Consider the following 14,184-nt stretch of genomic DNA (forward strand, 5'->3'; position numbering starts at 1 on the left):
ATCGTTGCTTGTTTTGGCTTATCTTTCATTCATTTGTTCTTTATTGCTACACATCATCGTCTATATACCTCTTTTCTCTTTCCCCCTGGCTGGTCTCAAGAAGAGTCTCGACCCAGGACGCCACCCATTCCTTCTCTCCAGAGATGCTGCCTGTCCCGCTGAGTTACTCCAGCTTTTTGTGCCCATTAAATAAGATGCTGGCCGATCTCTCCCAACCCTTGACTCCTCTTCTGTGCTTGTTGCCAAGGGCGGTCGAGCTGCTGCCTCACAGCGCCAGAGACCTGGGTTCAATCCTGACTGCGGGTGCTGTCTGTATGGAGTTTGTATTCATATGTTGGCATTCATAGCGAGGGGATTTGAGTATAGGAGCAGGGAGGTTCTGCTGCAGTTGTACAGGGCATTGGTGAGACCACACCTGGAGTATTGCGTACAGTTTTGGTCTCCTAATCTGAGGAAAGACATTCTTGCCATAGAGGGAGTACAGAGAAGGTTCACCAGATTGATCCCTGGGATGGCAGGACTTTCATATGAAGAAAGACTGGATAGACTCGGCTTGTACTCGCTGGAATTTAGAAGATTGAGGGGGGATGTTATAGAAACTTACAAAATTCTTAAGGGGTTAGACAGGCTAGATGCAGGAAGATTGTTCCCGATGTTGGGGAAGTCCAGAACAAGGGGTCACAGTTTAAGGATAAGGGGGAAGTCTTTTAGGACCGAGATGAGAACTTTTTTTTCACACAGAGAGTGGTGAATCTGTGGAATTCTCTGCCACAGAAGGTAGTTGAGGCCAGTTCATTGGCTATATTTAAGAGGGAGTTAGATGTGGCTCTTGTGGCTAAAGGGATCAGGTGGTATGGAGAGAAGGCAGGTACGGGATACTGAGTTGGATGATCAGCCATGATCATATTGAATGGCGGTGCAGGCTCGAAGGGCCGAATGGCCTACTCCTGCACCTATTTTCTATGTTTCTATGTTTCTATGTTTGTACGTTCTTTCTGTGACCTATGCGGTTTTTCTCCGGGTGCTCCGGTTTTCTCCCACGCTCCAAAGACGTGCTCACCCAGCCAGCGGCCACGTGCTCCCGCTCCACCAATAGGTTAATAGTCCTCGGTAAAATTGTAAATTGTCCCTAGTGTGTGGATATGATCATGTATGGGGATCGCTGGTCAGTACGGACTCGGTGGGCCGAAGGGCCTGTTTCCACACTGTGTCTCTAAACTAAACTAACCTAATATAAAGTTAACTAAATCCTCTGTTTCCTGGCTTAGTCTAGTTCAGTTCAGAGATACAGCAGGGAAACAGGCCCTTCAGCCCACCGAGTCCACGCCGACCAGCGATCCCCGCACATTAACACAAGCCTACATGCTCTAGGGACATATTACACTTATACCAAATATACAAACCCAAGCCAATTAACTTACAAACCTGTACGCCTTTGGAGTGTGGGAGGAAACCGAAGATCCCGGAGAAAACCCACGCAGATCACGGGGAGAACGTACAAACTCCGTACAGACAGCGTCCGTAGTCGGGATCGAACCCAGGTCTCTGGCGCAGAAAGCGCTGTAAGGCAGTAATTCTACCGCTGTGCCACTGATGGACATAAAACGCTGGAGTAACTCAGCGGGACGGGCAGCATCTCTGGAGAGGAGGGAATTATTAATTATGAATTAATGAATTAATAAGTTTATTGGCCAAGTCTGTGCACGTACATGGAATGTGCCTTGGTGCTCCGCGCGCAAGTAACAGCAGGAAAAAAACAATAAACAATTAAGAATAAAGCATTAAACATTAAAACATTAAGAACACAACATTACGGATTAAACATGTGAGTGAAATAAACCAGAGCAAAAAGAGACTACAGACTTTTCGAAGGTATTTATTCACAAAATGCTGGAGTAACTCAGCAGGTCAGGCAGCATCTTAGGAGAGAAAGAATGGGTGACGTTTCGGGTCGAGACCCCTCTTCCAGCATTTTGTGAATAAATACCTTCGATCTGTACCAGCATCTGCAGTTATTTTCTTACACTACAGACTTTTCGGGTCGAGACCCTCCTCTCGAGAGGTGCTGCCTGTAGCCTTGTTACTCCAGCACTTTGTGTCTATCTACACTCATTGTTAACGGCCTGAGGGGTGTGAGTACCTGAAAAAAGCTTTTTGCCAGTAACAAAACTTCAGCGGAGAATACACATTACATTGATATATTTCGCAGGGTGAGTCACAAAGGTGTGGCGTTTACTTCAGGTGAAGTAAACCGCAGGTTAGACAAAGAATAAAAACTCCCTCTGCACCCTCCCATCACACAGGCCCTGGTAGGGAATGCCAACTATCTCACTCCAAATGCGGGCAAGGTGACATCATCGCCCCACGCCCCACCTGACCTCACCCAGCCAGCGGCCACGTGCTCCCGCTCCACTAATGGTGGCTGCCCGGGCCGGGGGGCGGGTTGCTACACAACCTCTGTTAGGCGGTGCCCAGGCCTCCGGGCCTACACTGCCCGGAGCTAAAATGTCGGAAACTTAGAGTGTCGGGACCTACAGCGTCGGGGCCTACAGTGTTGGGGTCTACAGCGGCCGGGCCTACAGCGCCCCCCCGGGCCTAATATGGGACAAGTTGAGTATAGGAGCAAAGAGGTCCTTCTGCAGTTGTACAGGGCCCTAGTGAGACCGCACCTGGAGTACTGTGTGCAGTTGTACAGGGCCCTGGTGAGACCGCACCTGGAGTACTGTGTGCAGTTGTACAGGGCCCTAGTGAGACCGCACCTGGAGTACTGTGTGCAGTTTTGGTCTCCAAATTTGAGGAAGGATATTCTTGCTATTGAGGGCGTGCAGCGTAGGTTCACTAGGTTAATTCCCGGAATGGCGGGACTGTCATATGTTGAAAGACTGGAGCGACTAGGCTTGTATACACTGGAATTTAGAAGGATGAGAGGGGATCTTATCGAAACATATAAGATTATTAAGGGGTTGGACACGTTAGAGGCAGGAAACATGTTCCCAATGTTGGGGGGAGTCCAGAACCAGGGGCCACACCCAGTTTAAGAATAAGGGGTAGGCCATTTAGAACGGAGATGAGGAAAAAGGTTTTCAGTCAGAGAGTTGTAAATCTGTGGAATTCTCTGCCTCAGAAGGCAGTGGCGGCCAATTCTCTGAATGCATTCAAGAGAGAGCTAGATAGAGCTCTTAAGGATAGCGGAGTCAGGGGGTATGGGGAGAAGGCAGGAACGGGGTACTGATTGAGAATGATCAGCCATGATCACATTGAATGGTGGTGCTGGCTCGAAGGGTCGAATGGCCTCCTCCTGCACCTATTGTCCATTGTCTATTGTCTAAACCAATTTAGCCCAACATACGGGATGTCCCGGCTAATACGGGGCAGTTGGCAACCCTACAGGGCAAACCACTCCCTGCTCTGTCCCATCAACCTCTTACAGTCTAGGGCAGACACAGGATGTAGTACACGTGAGAGAATCTCGAACGAGGCGACACGATAAGACAGCCTGGGTGGTTTAACACCCAGAGGCAAGGAGCTTCTCGCAGGGCAGTGGTAAACCTTTGGAATCCCCTCACCTGCACAATGGTGGCGGCCGCATCATTTGGGTGATCTTAAGAGGAAGAAGAAAAATCAGCACAAGATCAATGGCGCACGGTGGCACAGCGGTAGAGTTGCCGCCTCACAGCGCTTGCAGCGCCAGAGACCCGGGTTCGATTCCGGCTATACGGTGCCTGTCTGTACGTTTGTTTGTACGTTCTCCCCGTGACCTGCGTGGGTTTTCTCCGAGATCTTCGGTTTCCTCCCACACTCCAAAGACGTACAGGTATGTAGGTTAATTGGCTGGGTAAATGTTTTTTTTTAATTGTCCCTCGTGTGTGTAGGATAGTGTTAATGTGCGGGGATCGCTGGGCGGCGCGGACCCGGTGGGCCGAAGGGCCTGTTTCCGCGCTGTATCTCTAAATCTAAAAATCTATACCCGAACCAGCTTGTTGGGTATATTCGATTTTAATCCTCTTTTATTTGAGCGCTTGGTATCTTGTGATTCCAGCTCTGTGTCGCCAGGTTTGTAGGTTGATTGGCTTGGGTTTGTACACTTGGTATATGTGTAAAATGTCAATAGGCAATAGACAATAGGTGCACGAGTAGGCCATTCGGCCCTTCGATCCCTAGTGTGTGTGTGGGCTTGTGTTAATGCCCGGGGATCGTGACCTGCGTGGGTTTTCTCCGAGATCTTCGGTTTCCTTCCACACTCCAAAAACGGATAGTTAATGTGCGGGGTGTTTGCTGGTCGGCGTGGACTCGGAGAGCCGAAGGCCCTGTTTCCCCGCTGTGTTTCTAAACTAAGACAGGCAGCATCTCTGGAGAGAAGAAATGGGTGACATTTCAGGGTCGACACCCTTCTTCAGACTTCACTCTCAACCCGAAATGTCACCCGTTCCTTCTCTCCAGAGTTGCTGCCTGACCTGGGATCATTCCTGGGATCGTTCTTGTGAACCTCTTCCGGAGCCAGCACATCCCTCCACAGATATGGGGCCCAAAATTGGTCACAGCGCTCCAAATGCGGCCATACCAGCGCAGTAATTGTGGGCAAGGTCCATTGGTTTTGACCCGAAACGTCACCCCTTCCTTCCATCCACAGATGCTGCCTGTCCCGCTGAGTTACTCCATTATTTTGTGTCCACCTTCTGCATTGTGAAGAATGTTTGCTTTCCTCCCGGCTGTTGCTATGGGTTACACAGGGCTAAATTGCACAATAGCAGTGGTTAAACTTGGCATTACTTTTTCACCCAAGACTTCTTTTGGAGTGTATTTCTTCCCCTCCTCTCTCCCTGGAGGTGTTGACTTGCTCAGGGTAAACAAGTTCACAATAGCAGTGGTTAAACTTGGCATTACTTTTTCACCCAAGACTTCTTTTGGAGTGTATTTCTTCCCCTCCTCTCTCCCTGGAGGTGTTGACTTGCTCAGGGTAAACAAGTTCACAAGTTGTAGGAGTAGAATTAGGCCATTCGGCCCATCGAGTCCACTCCGCCATTCAATCCTGGCTGATCATTGCCTCCTAATCCCAAATTCCTGCCTTCTCCCCATAATCCTTGAACCCGTTCTAATCAAGAAACTGTCTATCTCTGCCTTAAAAATATCCACTGACTTGGCCTCCACTGCCCTCTTTGGCAATGAGTTCCACAGATTCACCGCCCTCTGACTAAAGGAGTTCCTTCTCACCTCTTTTCTAAAAGAGCGCCCTTTAATTCTGAGGCCGTGACCTCTGGTCCTAGACTCTCCCACTAGTGGAAACATCCTCTCCACATCCACTCTATCCAGGCCGCTCACTGTTCTGTACGTCTCAATGAGGTTTCCCCTCGTCCTTCTAAACTCCAGCGAGTACAGGCCCAGTGCCGACAAACACTCATCGTACGTTAACCCACTCATTCCTGGGATCGTTCTTGTGAACCTCCTCCAGAGCCAGCATATCCCTCCTCAGATATGGGGCCCAAAATTGGTCACAGCGCTCCAAATGCGGCCATACCAGCGCAGTAATTGTGGGCAAGGTCCATTTGTTTTGACCCGAAACGTCACCCCTTCCTTCCATCCACAGATGCTGCCTGTCCCGCTGAGTTACTCCAGCATTTTGTGTCCACCTTCTGCTTTGTGAAGAATGTTTGCTTTCCTCCCGGCTGTTGCTATGGGTTACACAGGGCTAAATTGCACAATAACAGTGGTTAAACTTGGCATTACTTTTTCACCCAAGACTTCTTTTGGAGTGTATTTCTTCCCCTCCTCTCTCCCTGGAGGTGTTGACTTGCTCAGGGTAAACAAGTTCACAAGTTGTAGGAGTAGAATTAGGCCATTCGGCCCATCGAGCCCACTCCGCCATTCAATCTTGGCTGATCTCTGCCTCCTAATCCCATTTTTCTGCCTTCTCCCCATAACCCTTGACACCCGTTCTAATCAAGAAACCGTCTATCTCTGCCTTAGAAATATCCACTGACTTGGTCTCCACTTAAGGGTTGCCAACTATCGCACTCCCAAATACGGGACAAGGTGACGTCACCGCCCCGCGCCCCACGTGACCTCACCCAGCCAGCGGCCACGTGCTCCCGCTCCACCAATGGCGGCTGCCCGGGCCGGGAGGCGGATTGCTATGCAGCCTCTGTTTGGCGGTGCCCGGGCCTCCGGGACTACTATGTCCGGAGCTAAAATGTCTGAAATCTAGAGTGTAGGGACCTAAACTGTACAGTGTCGGGGCCTACAGTGTCCGGGCCTACAGCGCCCCCCGGGCCTACAGTGTCGGGGCCTACAGTGTCCGGGCCTACAGTGCCCCCCGGGCCTACAGTGTCGGGGCCTACAGTGTCAGGGCCTACAGCGCCCCCCGGGCCTACAGTGTCGGGGCCTACAGTGTCCGGGCCTACAGTGCCCCCCGGGCCTAATACAGGACAAGGGTGGTCACGTACGGGACAAATCAAGTTAGCCCAAAATACAGGATGCCCTGGCTAATAGACAATAGACAATAGACAATAGGAGCAGGAGGAGGCCATTCGGCCCTTCGAGCCAGCACCGCCATTCAATGTGATCATGGCTGATCATTCTCGATCAGTACCCCCGTTCCTGCCTTCTCCCCGTACCCCCTGACTCCGCTATCCTTAAGAACTCTATCTAGCTCTCTCTTGAATGCATTCAGAGAATTGACCTCCACTGCCTTCTGAGGCAGAGAATTCCACAGGTTCACAACTCTCTGACTGAAAAAGTTTTTCCTCATCTCAGTTCTAAATGGCCGACCCCTTATTCTTAAACTGTGGCCCCTGGTTCTGGACTCCCCCCAACATTGGGAACATGTTTCCTGCCTCTAACGTGTCCAACCCCTTAATAATCTTATACGTTTCGATAAGATCTTCTCTCATCCTTCTAAATTCCAGTGTATACAAGCCGGACAGTTGGCAACCTTACCTGCACTGCACTGCCCTCTTTGGCAATGAGTTCCACAGATTGACTTGCACAATAACAGTGGTTAAACTTGGCACTGCTTTTACCAAGTGTATTTCTTCTCCTCCTCTCTGCCTGGAGCTGTTGACTGGCTCAGGGTAAACATGCCCAGAATCTCCAGGAATCAAAGGTTACATTCCAGGACATGCCTCACTGGAACATTTCAAAACAACGGGCACAAAACGCTGGAGTAACTCAGCGGGACAGGCAGCATCTCTGGGGAGAAGGAATGGGTGACGTTTCGGGTCGAGACCCTTCATCGGCGTGATCTGGTTTAGATTCCGCGTTAGGTTACTTCTGATAACCATCTAACTGTGGGCGAGATGTGGCTCCAGGCATCTATGCCTGCGAGCTCAAGAGAGTTGTGAATCTGTGGAATTCTCTGCCGCAGAAGGCAGTGGAGGCCAATTCACTGGATGTTTTCAAGAGAGAGTTAGATTTAGCTCTGAGGGCTAACAGAATCAAGGGAAATGGGGAGAAAGCAGGAACGGGGTACTGATTCTGGATAGTAGACACAAATTTCTGGAGTAACTCAGCGGGACAGGCAGCATCTCTGGAGAGAAGGAATGGGTGACGTTTCGGGTCGAGACCCTTCTTCAGACTGAAGAACGATTCTGGATCGTCAGCCGTGATCATATTGAATGGCGGTGCTGGCTTGAAGGGCCGAATGGCCTATTCCTGCACCTATTTTCTACGTTTCTATGGGACGGGCAGCATCTCTGGAGAGAAGGAACGGGTGACGTTTCCGGTCGAGGCCCTTCTTCAGATTGAGAGTCGGGGGAGAGGCGAAACTAGAGATATGGACGGGTACAAGGGGAATGTAAGGTGTGAAAACGACAGAGCAAAGCCGACGATGATCACGGAAGTGTGCAACAGTTGTCCGAGGGGAAAGTGACAACGTGGCAGACAAAACAAAGATAACCTTTGCTCGAGAGCTTTCCGCAATTTAAGCATTTATCCATCTAAAGATAGACCCAAAAAGCTGGAGTAACTCAGCGGGACAGGCAGCATCTCTGGAGAGAAGGAATGGGTGACGTTTTTTCGGGTCGAGACCCTTCTTCAGACAGAAAAAGCATCACCCATTCCTTCTCTCCAGAGATGCTGCCTGTCCCGCTGAGTTACTCCAGCATTTAGTGTCTGTCCAGGAGATGGAATTTGGTTTACAGTTTAGAGATACAGCGTGGAAACAGGCCCTTCGGCCCACCGAGTCCATGCCAACAGCGATCCTTGCATGTTAACACTGTCCTACACACACACACACACACCACGGTCAATTTTTACATTTACACCAAGCCAATTAACCTACAAAACTGCACGTCTTTGGAGTGTGGGAGGAAACCGAAGATCTCGGAGAAAACCCACGCAGGTCACGGGGAGAACGTACAAACTCCGTACAGACGGCGCCCGTAGTCGGGTTCGGACACTAGCATTATCTTACACACTGCGTTTTCAATCTATCTATCTATCTATCTATCTATCTATCTATCTATCTATCTATCTATCTATCTATCTATCTATCTATCTATCTATCTATCTATCTATCTATCTATCTATCTATCTATCTATCTATCTATCTATCTATCTATCTATCTCTCTATCTCTCTCTCTCTCTCTTTCTCTCTCTCTCTCTCTCTATATATATATATATATATATAGACAATAGACAATAGACAATAGACAATAGGTGCAGGAGTAGGCCATTCAGCCCTTCGAGCCAGCACCGCCATTCAATGCGATCATGGCTGATCACTCTCAATCAGTACCCCGTTCCTGCCTTCTCCCCATACCCCTTCACTCCGCTATCCTTAAGAGCTCTATCCAGCTCTCTCTTGAAAGCATCCAACGAACTGGCCTCCACTGCCTTCTGAGGCAGAGAATTCCACACCTTCACCACTCTCTGACTGAAAAAGTTCTTCCTCATCTCCGTTCTAAATGGCCTACCCCTTATTCTTAAACTGTGGCCCCTTGTTCTGGACTCCCCCAACATTGGGAACATGTTTCCTGCCTCTAATGTGTCCAATCCCCTAATTATCTTATATGTTTCAATAAGATCCCCCCTCATCCTTCTAAATTCCAGTGTATACAAGCCTAATTGCTCCAGCCTTTCAACATACGACAGTCCCGCCATTCCGGGAATTAACCTAGTGAACCTACGCTGCACGCCCTCAATAGCAAGAATATCCTTCCTCAAATTTGGAGACCAAAACTGCACACAGTACTCCAGGTGCGGTCTCACCAGGGCCCGGTACAACTGTAGAAGGACCTCTTTGCTCCTATACTCAACTCCTCTTGTTATGAAGACCAACATTCCATTGGCTTTCTTCACTGCCTGCTGTACCTGCATGCTTCCTTTCAGTGACTGATGCACTAGGACACCCAGATCTCGTTGAACATCCCCTCTTCCTAACTTGACACCATTCAGATAATAATCTGCCTTTCTATTCTTACTTCCAAAGTGAATAACCTCACACTTATCTACATTAAACTGCATCTGCCATGTATCCGCCCACTCACACAACCTGTCCAAGTCACCCTGCAGCCTTATTGCATCTTCCTCACAATTCACACTACCCCCCAGCTTAGTATCATCTGCAAATTTGCTAATGATATATATATCTATCTACCTATCTATTTATCTATCTATCTATCTATCTATCTATCTATCTATCTATCTATCTATCTATCTATCTATCTATCTACCTATCTATCCATCTATCTACCTACCTAGCCCCTCCATATGTGTAGGAAGGAACTGCAGATGCTGGTTTATGCCAAAGATATGCACAAAGTGCTGGAGTAACCTAGCGGGTCAGGCAGCGTCTCTGGAGAAAGAGGATGTGTGTCGTTTCGGGACAAGTCCCTTCTTCAGACTGAGAGTCAGGGGAAAGGGAGACAAGAGATATAGACATTGATATAGAGAAACATAGAACAAAACGAATTAAAGATATATCTTTTTTTTAACTCCTTCCTATCAGTCCCCCTCCCCCACCCTTCTACTCTCAGTCTGAAGAGGATCTCGACCCGAAACGTCTCCCATCCTTTTTCTCCACAGATGCTGCCTGACCTGCTAGGTTTAGTTTAGTTTAGTTTAGAGGCACAGCGTGGAAACAGGCCCTTCGGCCCACCGGGTCCGTGCCGACCAGCGATCCACTCCACACTAACACTATCCTACACACACACACACACACACACACACACACGCACACACACACACACACACACTAACACTATCCTACACACACACACACACTCACACACACTAACACTATCCTACACCCACACACACACACACACACACACACACACACACACTAACACTATCCTACACACACATACACACACACACACACACACACTAACACTATCCTACACACACACACACTCACACACACTAACACTATCCTACACACACACACACACACTAACACTATCCTACACACACACACACACTCACATACACTAACACTATCCTATACCCACACACACACACACACACACACACACACACACTCACATACACTAACACTCTCCTACACACACACACACACACACACACTAACACTATCCTACACACACACACACACGGGCCAATTTTTACATTTACACCAAGCCAATTAACCTACAAACCCGCACGTCTTTGGAGTGTGGGAGGAAAGCGAAGATCTCGGAGAAAACCCACGCAGGTCACGGGGAGAACGTACAAACTCCGTACAGACGGCGCCCATAGTCGGGATGGAACCCGGGTCTCTGGCGCTGTGAGGCGGCTGCTCTACCCGCTGTGCCACCGTGCCCACTGGCAGGATGACCTGTTCGCCAGTGCACCTGCTTGTGCAGGCTCACCCAACCGCGGACAAACCCTGCGCTTGGCCGGTTTTATTTGCGCTAATGTTTCCAGGATTCGATCGGGCACACGCACCAGATGGAAACACGCAGCCAAAACCTGGTGCCAGCTCTATGATTGCTCAGGTATTGTCTGGCTTGGCCAGCCAAGGCTTAGCGGTGTGAAGCCAGTCAAAGTCACGAGGCCACGAGTGATAGGAGCAGAATTAGGCCATTCGGCCCATCATGTCTACTCCGCCATTCAATCATGGTTGATGGTTAGAAGGATGAGAGGAGATCTTATCGAAACGTATAAGATTATTAAGGGGTTGGACACGTTAGAGCAGGAAACATGTTCCCAATGTTGGGGGAGTCCAGAACAAGGGGCCACAGTTTAAGAATAAGGGGTAGGTCATTTAGAACTGAGATGAGGAAAAACGTTCAGTCAGAGAGTTGTGAATCTGTGGAATTCTCTGCCTCAGAAGTCAGTGGAGGCCAATTCTCTGATGCATTCAAGAGAGAGCTGGATAGAGCTGTTAAGGATAGCGGAGTCAGGGAGTCAGGGGGTATGAGGGAGAAGGGTACAGAGAATGAGGGTTATGAGTGCGAATGATCAGCCATGAATGAATGGCGGTGCTGGCTCGAAGGGCCGAATGGCCTCCTCCTGCACATATTGTCTATTGTCTATCTATCTCTCCCTCCTAACCCCAGTCTCCTGCCTTCTGCCCGTAACCCCTGACACCCGCACTAATCAAGAATCTTTATAGGCGGCACGGTGGCACAGCGGTAGAGTTGCTGCCTTACAGCGAATGCAGCGCCGGAGACTCAGGTTTAATCCCGACTACGGGTGCCGTCTGGTACGGAGTTTGTACGTTCTCCCGTGACCTGCGTGGGTTTTCTTCCGAGATCTTCGGTTTCCTCCACACTACGAAAGACGTGCAGGTTTTGTAGGGTAAAATGTAAAAAATTGTCCCTAGTGTGTGTTAGGATAGTGTTAATGTGCGGGGATCGCTGGGCGGCGTGGACTCAGCGGGCCGAAGGGCCTGTTTCACGCTGTAACTCTAAATCTAAACAAAAATCTAAATCTATCTAGAAATATCCACTGACCTGGCCTCCACAGCCGTCTGTGGCAAAGAATTCCACAGATTCACCGCCCTCTGACCGAAGAAATTCCTCCTCATCTCCTTCCTAAAAGAACATCCTTTAATTTAATTCTGAGGCTGTGCCCTGGTCTCTAGGCCTCAAGTGGAAACATCCTCCACACCCGCTCTTTCCAAGCCTTTCACTGTTCTGTACGTTTCAATGAGGTCCCCCCACTTATTCTTCTAAACTCCAGCGGGTACAGGCCAGTTAGGGTTGCCAACTGTCCTGTATTAGCCGGGACGTCCCGTATTTTGGGCTAAATGGCTTGTCCCGTACGGGACCGCCCTTGTCCCGTATTAGGCCCGGGGGGCGCTGTAGGCCCGGACACTGTAGGAAAAAACTGCAGATGCTGGTTAAAATCTGTGCCTACCTGTTCTGGACAGTGTCGGCCGGTCGGGACAGTCTAGGTCTGGAGGCCCGGACACTGCCTAACGGAGGTTGCGGAGCGACCCGCCTCCCGGCCCAGCCAGCCGCCATTGGTGGGGCGGGAGCACGTGGCCGCTGGCTGGGTGAGGTCACGTGGGGCGCGGGGCGGTGACGTCACCTTGTCCCGTGTTTGGGAGTGAGACAGTTGGCAACCCCTAGGCCCAGTGCCGACAAACGCTCATCATAGGTTAACCTATGGGACCGTTCTTGTAAACCTCCTCTGGAACCCTCTCCAGAACCTTCCTCAGATATGGGTGCCCACAATTCGTACAAACTCCGCACTGACAAGCAACAGTGGTCGGGATCGAACCTGGGTCTCTGGCGCTGCAAGCGCTGCCAGGTAGCAACTCTACCGTCGCGCCACGGTGTTGTCTCTTAACGGAAGCTGCCTGGGCTTCTGGGACATAACGTCCTCCATTTTGTAGCAGACGGGGCGGCCTGTTCCTGTAAATGGGATGGGTCCCTAGTTTTTGAGCCGGTTATTCAAGGGAGGAGGAAACTATCGGATTATCTCGATATCTTTAGTCAACAAAATTCTCTCAATCTCAAATTTTTAATTAATAATTGACCCAGTATCAACTGGTGCTTGTGAAAGTGTGCACCAAATCTCTACCACCCTATTGTGTTGCTAAATGACAGCTCTCATTGTACTGACCCCACCCAATCTAATCCGAGACCAGCAACAGCAGAAATAGTTTCCCTCTATTGCCTTAAAAGCACACTCTCGCACACTCACACTCGCACACACACACTCGCACACACACACACTCGCACACACACACTCACACACACACACGCAGTCACTCCCACACACACACACACACACACTCATTCTCACACACACTAGCACACTCACACGCACACACTCGCACACAGACACACTCACTCTCACACACACACTCCTCATTCTCACACACACTAGCACACACACTCTCACTCACTCGCACACACACGCACGCGCATTCACTCGCACACTCACTCATTCTCACACACTCTCATAGGTACACACACTCACTCTCTCACGCATACACACACTAACACTCTCACACACACTCTCTCACTCACTCGCACACACACACTCTCGCACACACTTGCACACTCACTCATTCTCACACACTCACATAGGCACACACTCATTCTCTCATGCATACACACTCACACTTACTCACACACACACACACTTACTCACACACACACACTCACTCTCGCTCTCACATGCACACACTCTCTCACACTCATTCTTGGACAGACAAATATGCACACACTCACTCACTCACACATACTCATTCTCTCACTCACTCTTACACACTCACACACACACTCATTCACACACACACACTCACATAGACCCATACGCACACACGCTCACTCTCACACACACACTCACTCTCACACACACACTCAACCATCACACATACACTCTCACAGACACACTCACTCTCACACACTCACTCTCACACACACACACACTCTCTCACACACACACACTCACTCTCACACACACACACACTCTTTCACACACACACACACTCTCACACACACTCACTCTCACACACACCCACACAATGGTTTAGGAAGGAACTGCAGATTGCTGGTTTAAACCGAAGATAGACACAAAATGCTGGAGTAACTCAGCGGGACGGGCAGCATCTCTGGAGAGGAGGAATGGGGGACGTTTCGGGTTGAGACCTTTCTTCGGACTTCTGAGACTTCTTCCGAAGAATGGGTCTCAACCCGAAACGTCACCCATTCCTTCTCTCCAGAGATGTTGCCTGACCCGCTGAGTTACTCCAGCATTTTGTGTCTTATTTTCACACAATGGTTTAA

The 14,184-nt window shown here is 49.6% G+C and overlaps 1 protein-coding gene across 1 annotated transcript in view; it reads right to left on the bottom strand.

Annotated features, from left to right (window-relative positions):
* Window positions 1–3,431: 3,431 nt before the first annotated feature.
* LOC144609639 (uncharacterized) overlaps window positions 3,432–14,184 on the bottom strand; it is a 20,967-nt gene continuing 10,214 nt past the window's right edge. Inside the window, exon 6 of the mRNA XM_078428139.1 lies at window positions 3,432–3,601. Coding sequence (XP_078284265.1) covers window positions 3,432–3,601 — 170 coding nt within the window. The remainder of the gene's footprint in view (window positions 3,602–14,184) is intronic.

The sequence above is a fragment of the Rhinoraja longicauda genome, chromosome 34 (genome assembly GCF_053455715.1).
Source record: "Rhinoraja longicauda isolate Sanriku21f chromosome 34, sRhiLon1.1, whole genome shotgun sequence".
Classification (NCBI taxonomy): domain Eukaryota; kingdom Metazoa; phylum Chordata; class Chondrichthyes; order Rajiformes; family Arhynchobatidae; genus Rhinoraja; species Rhinoraja longicauda.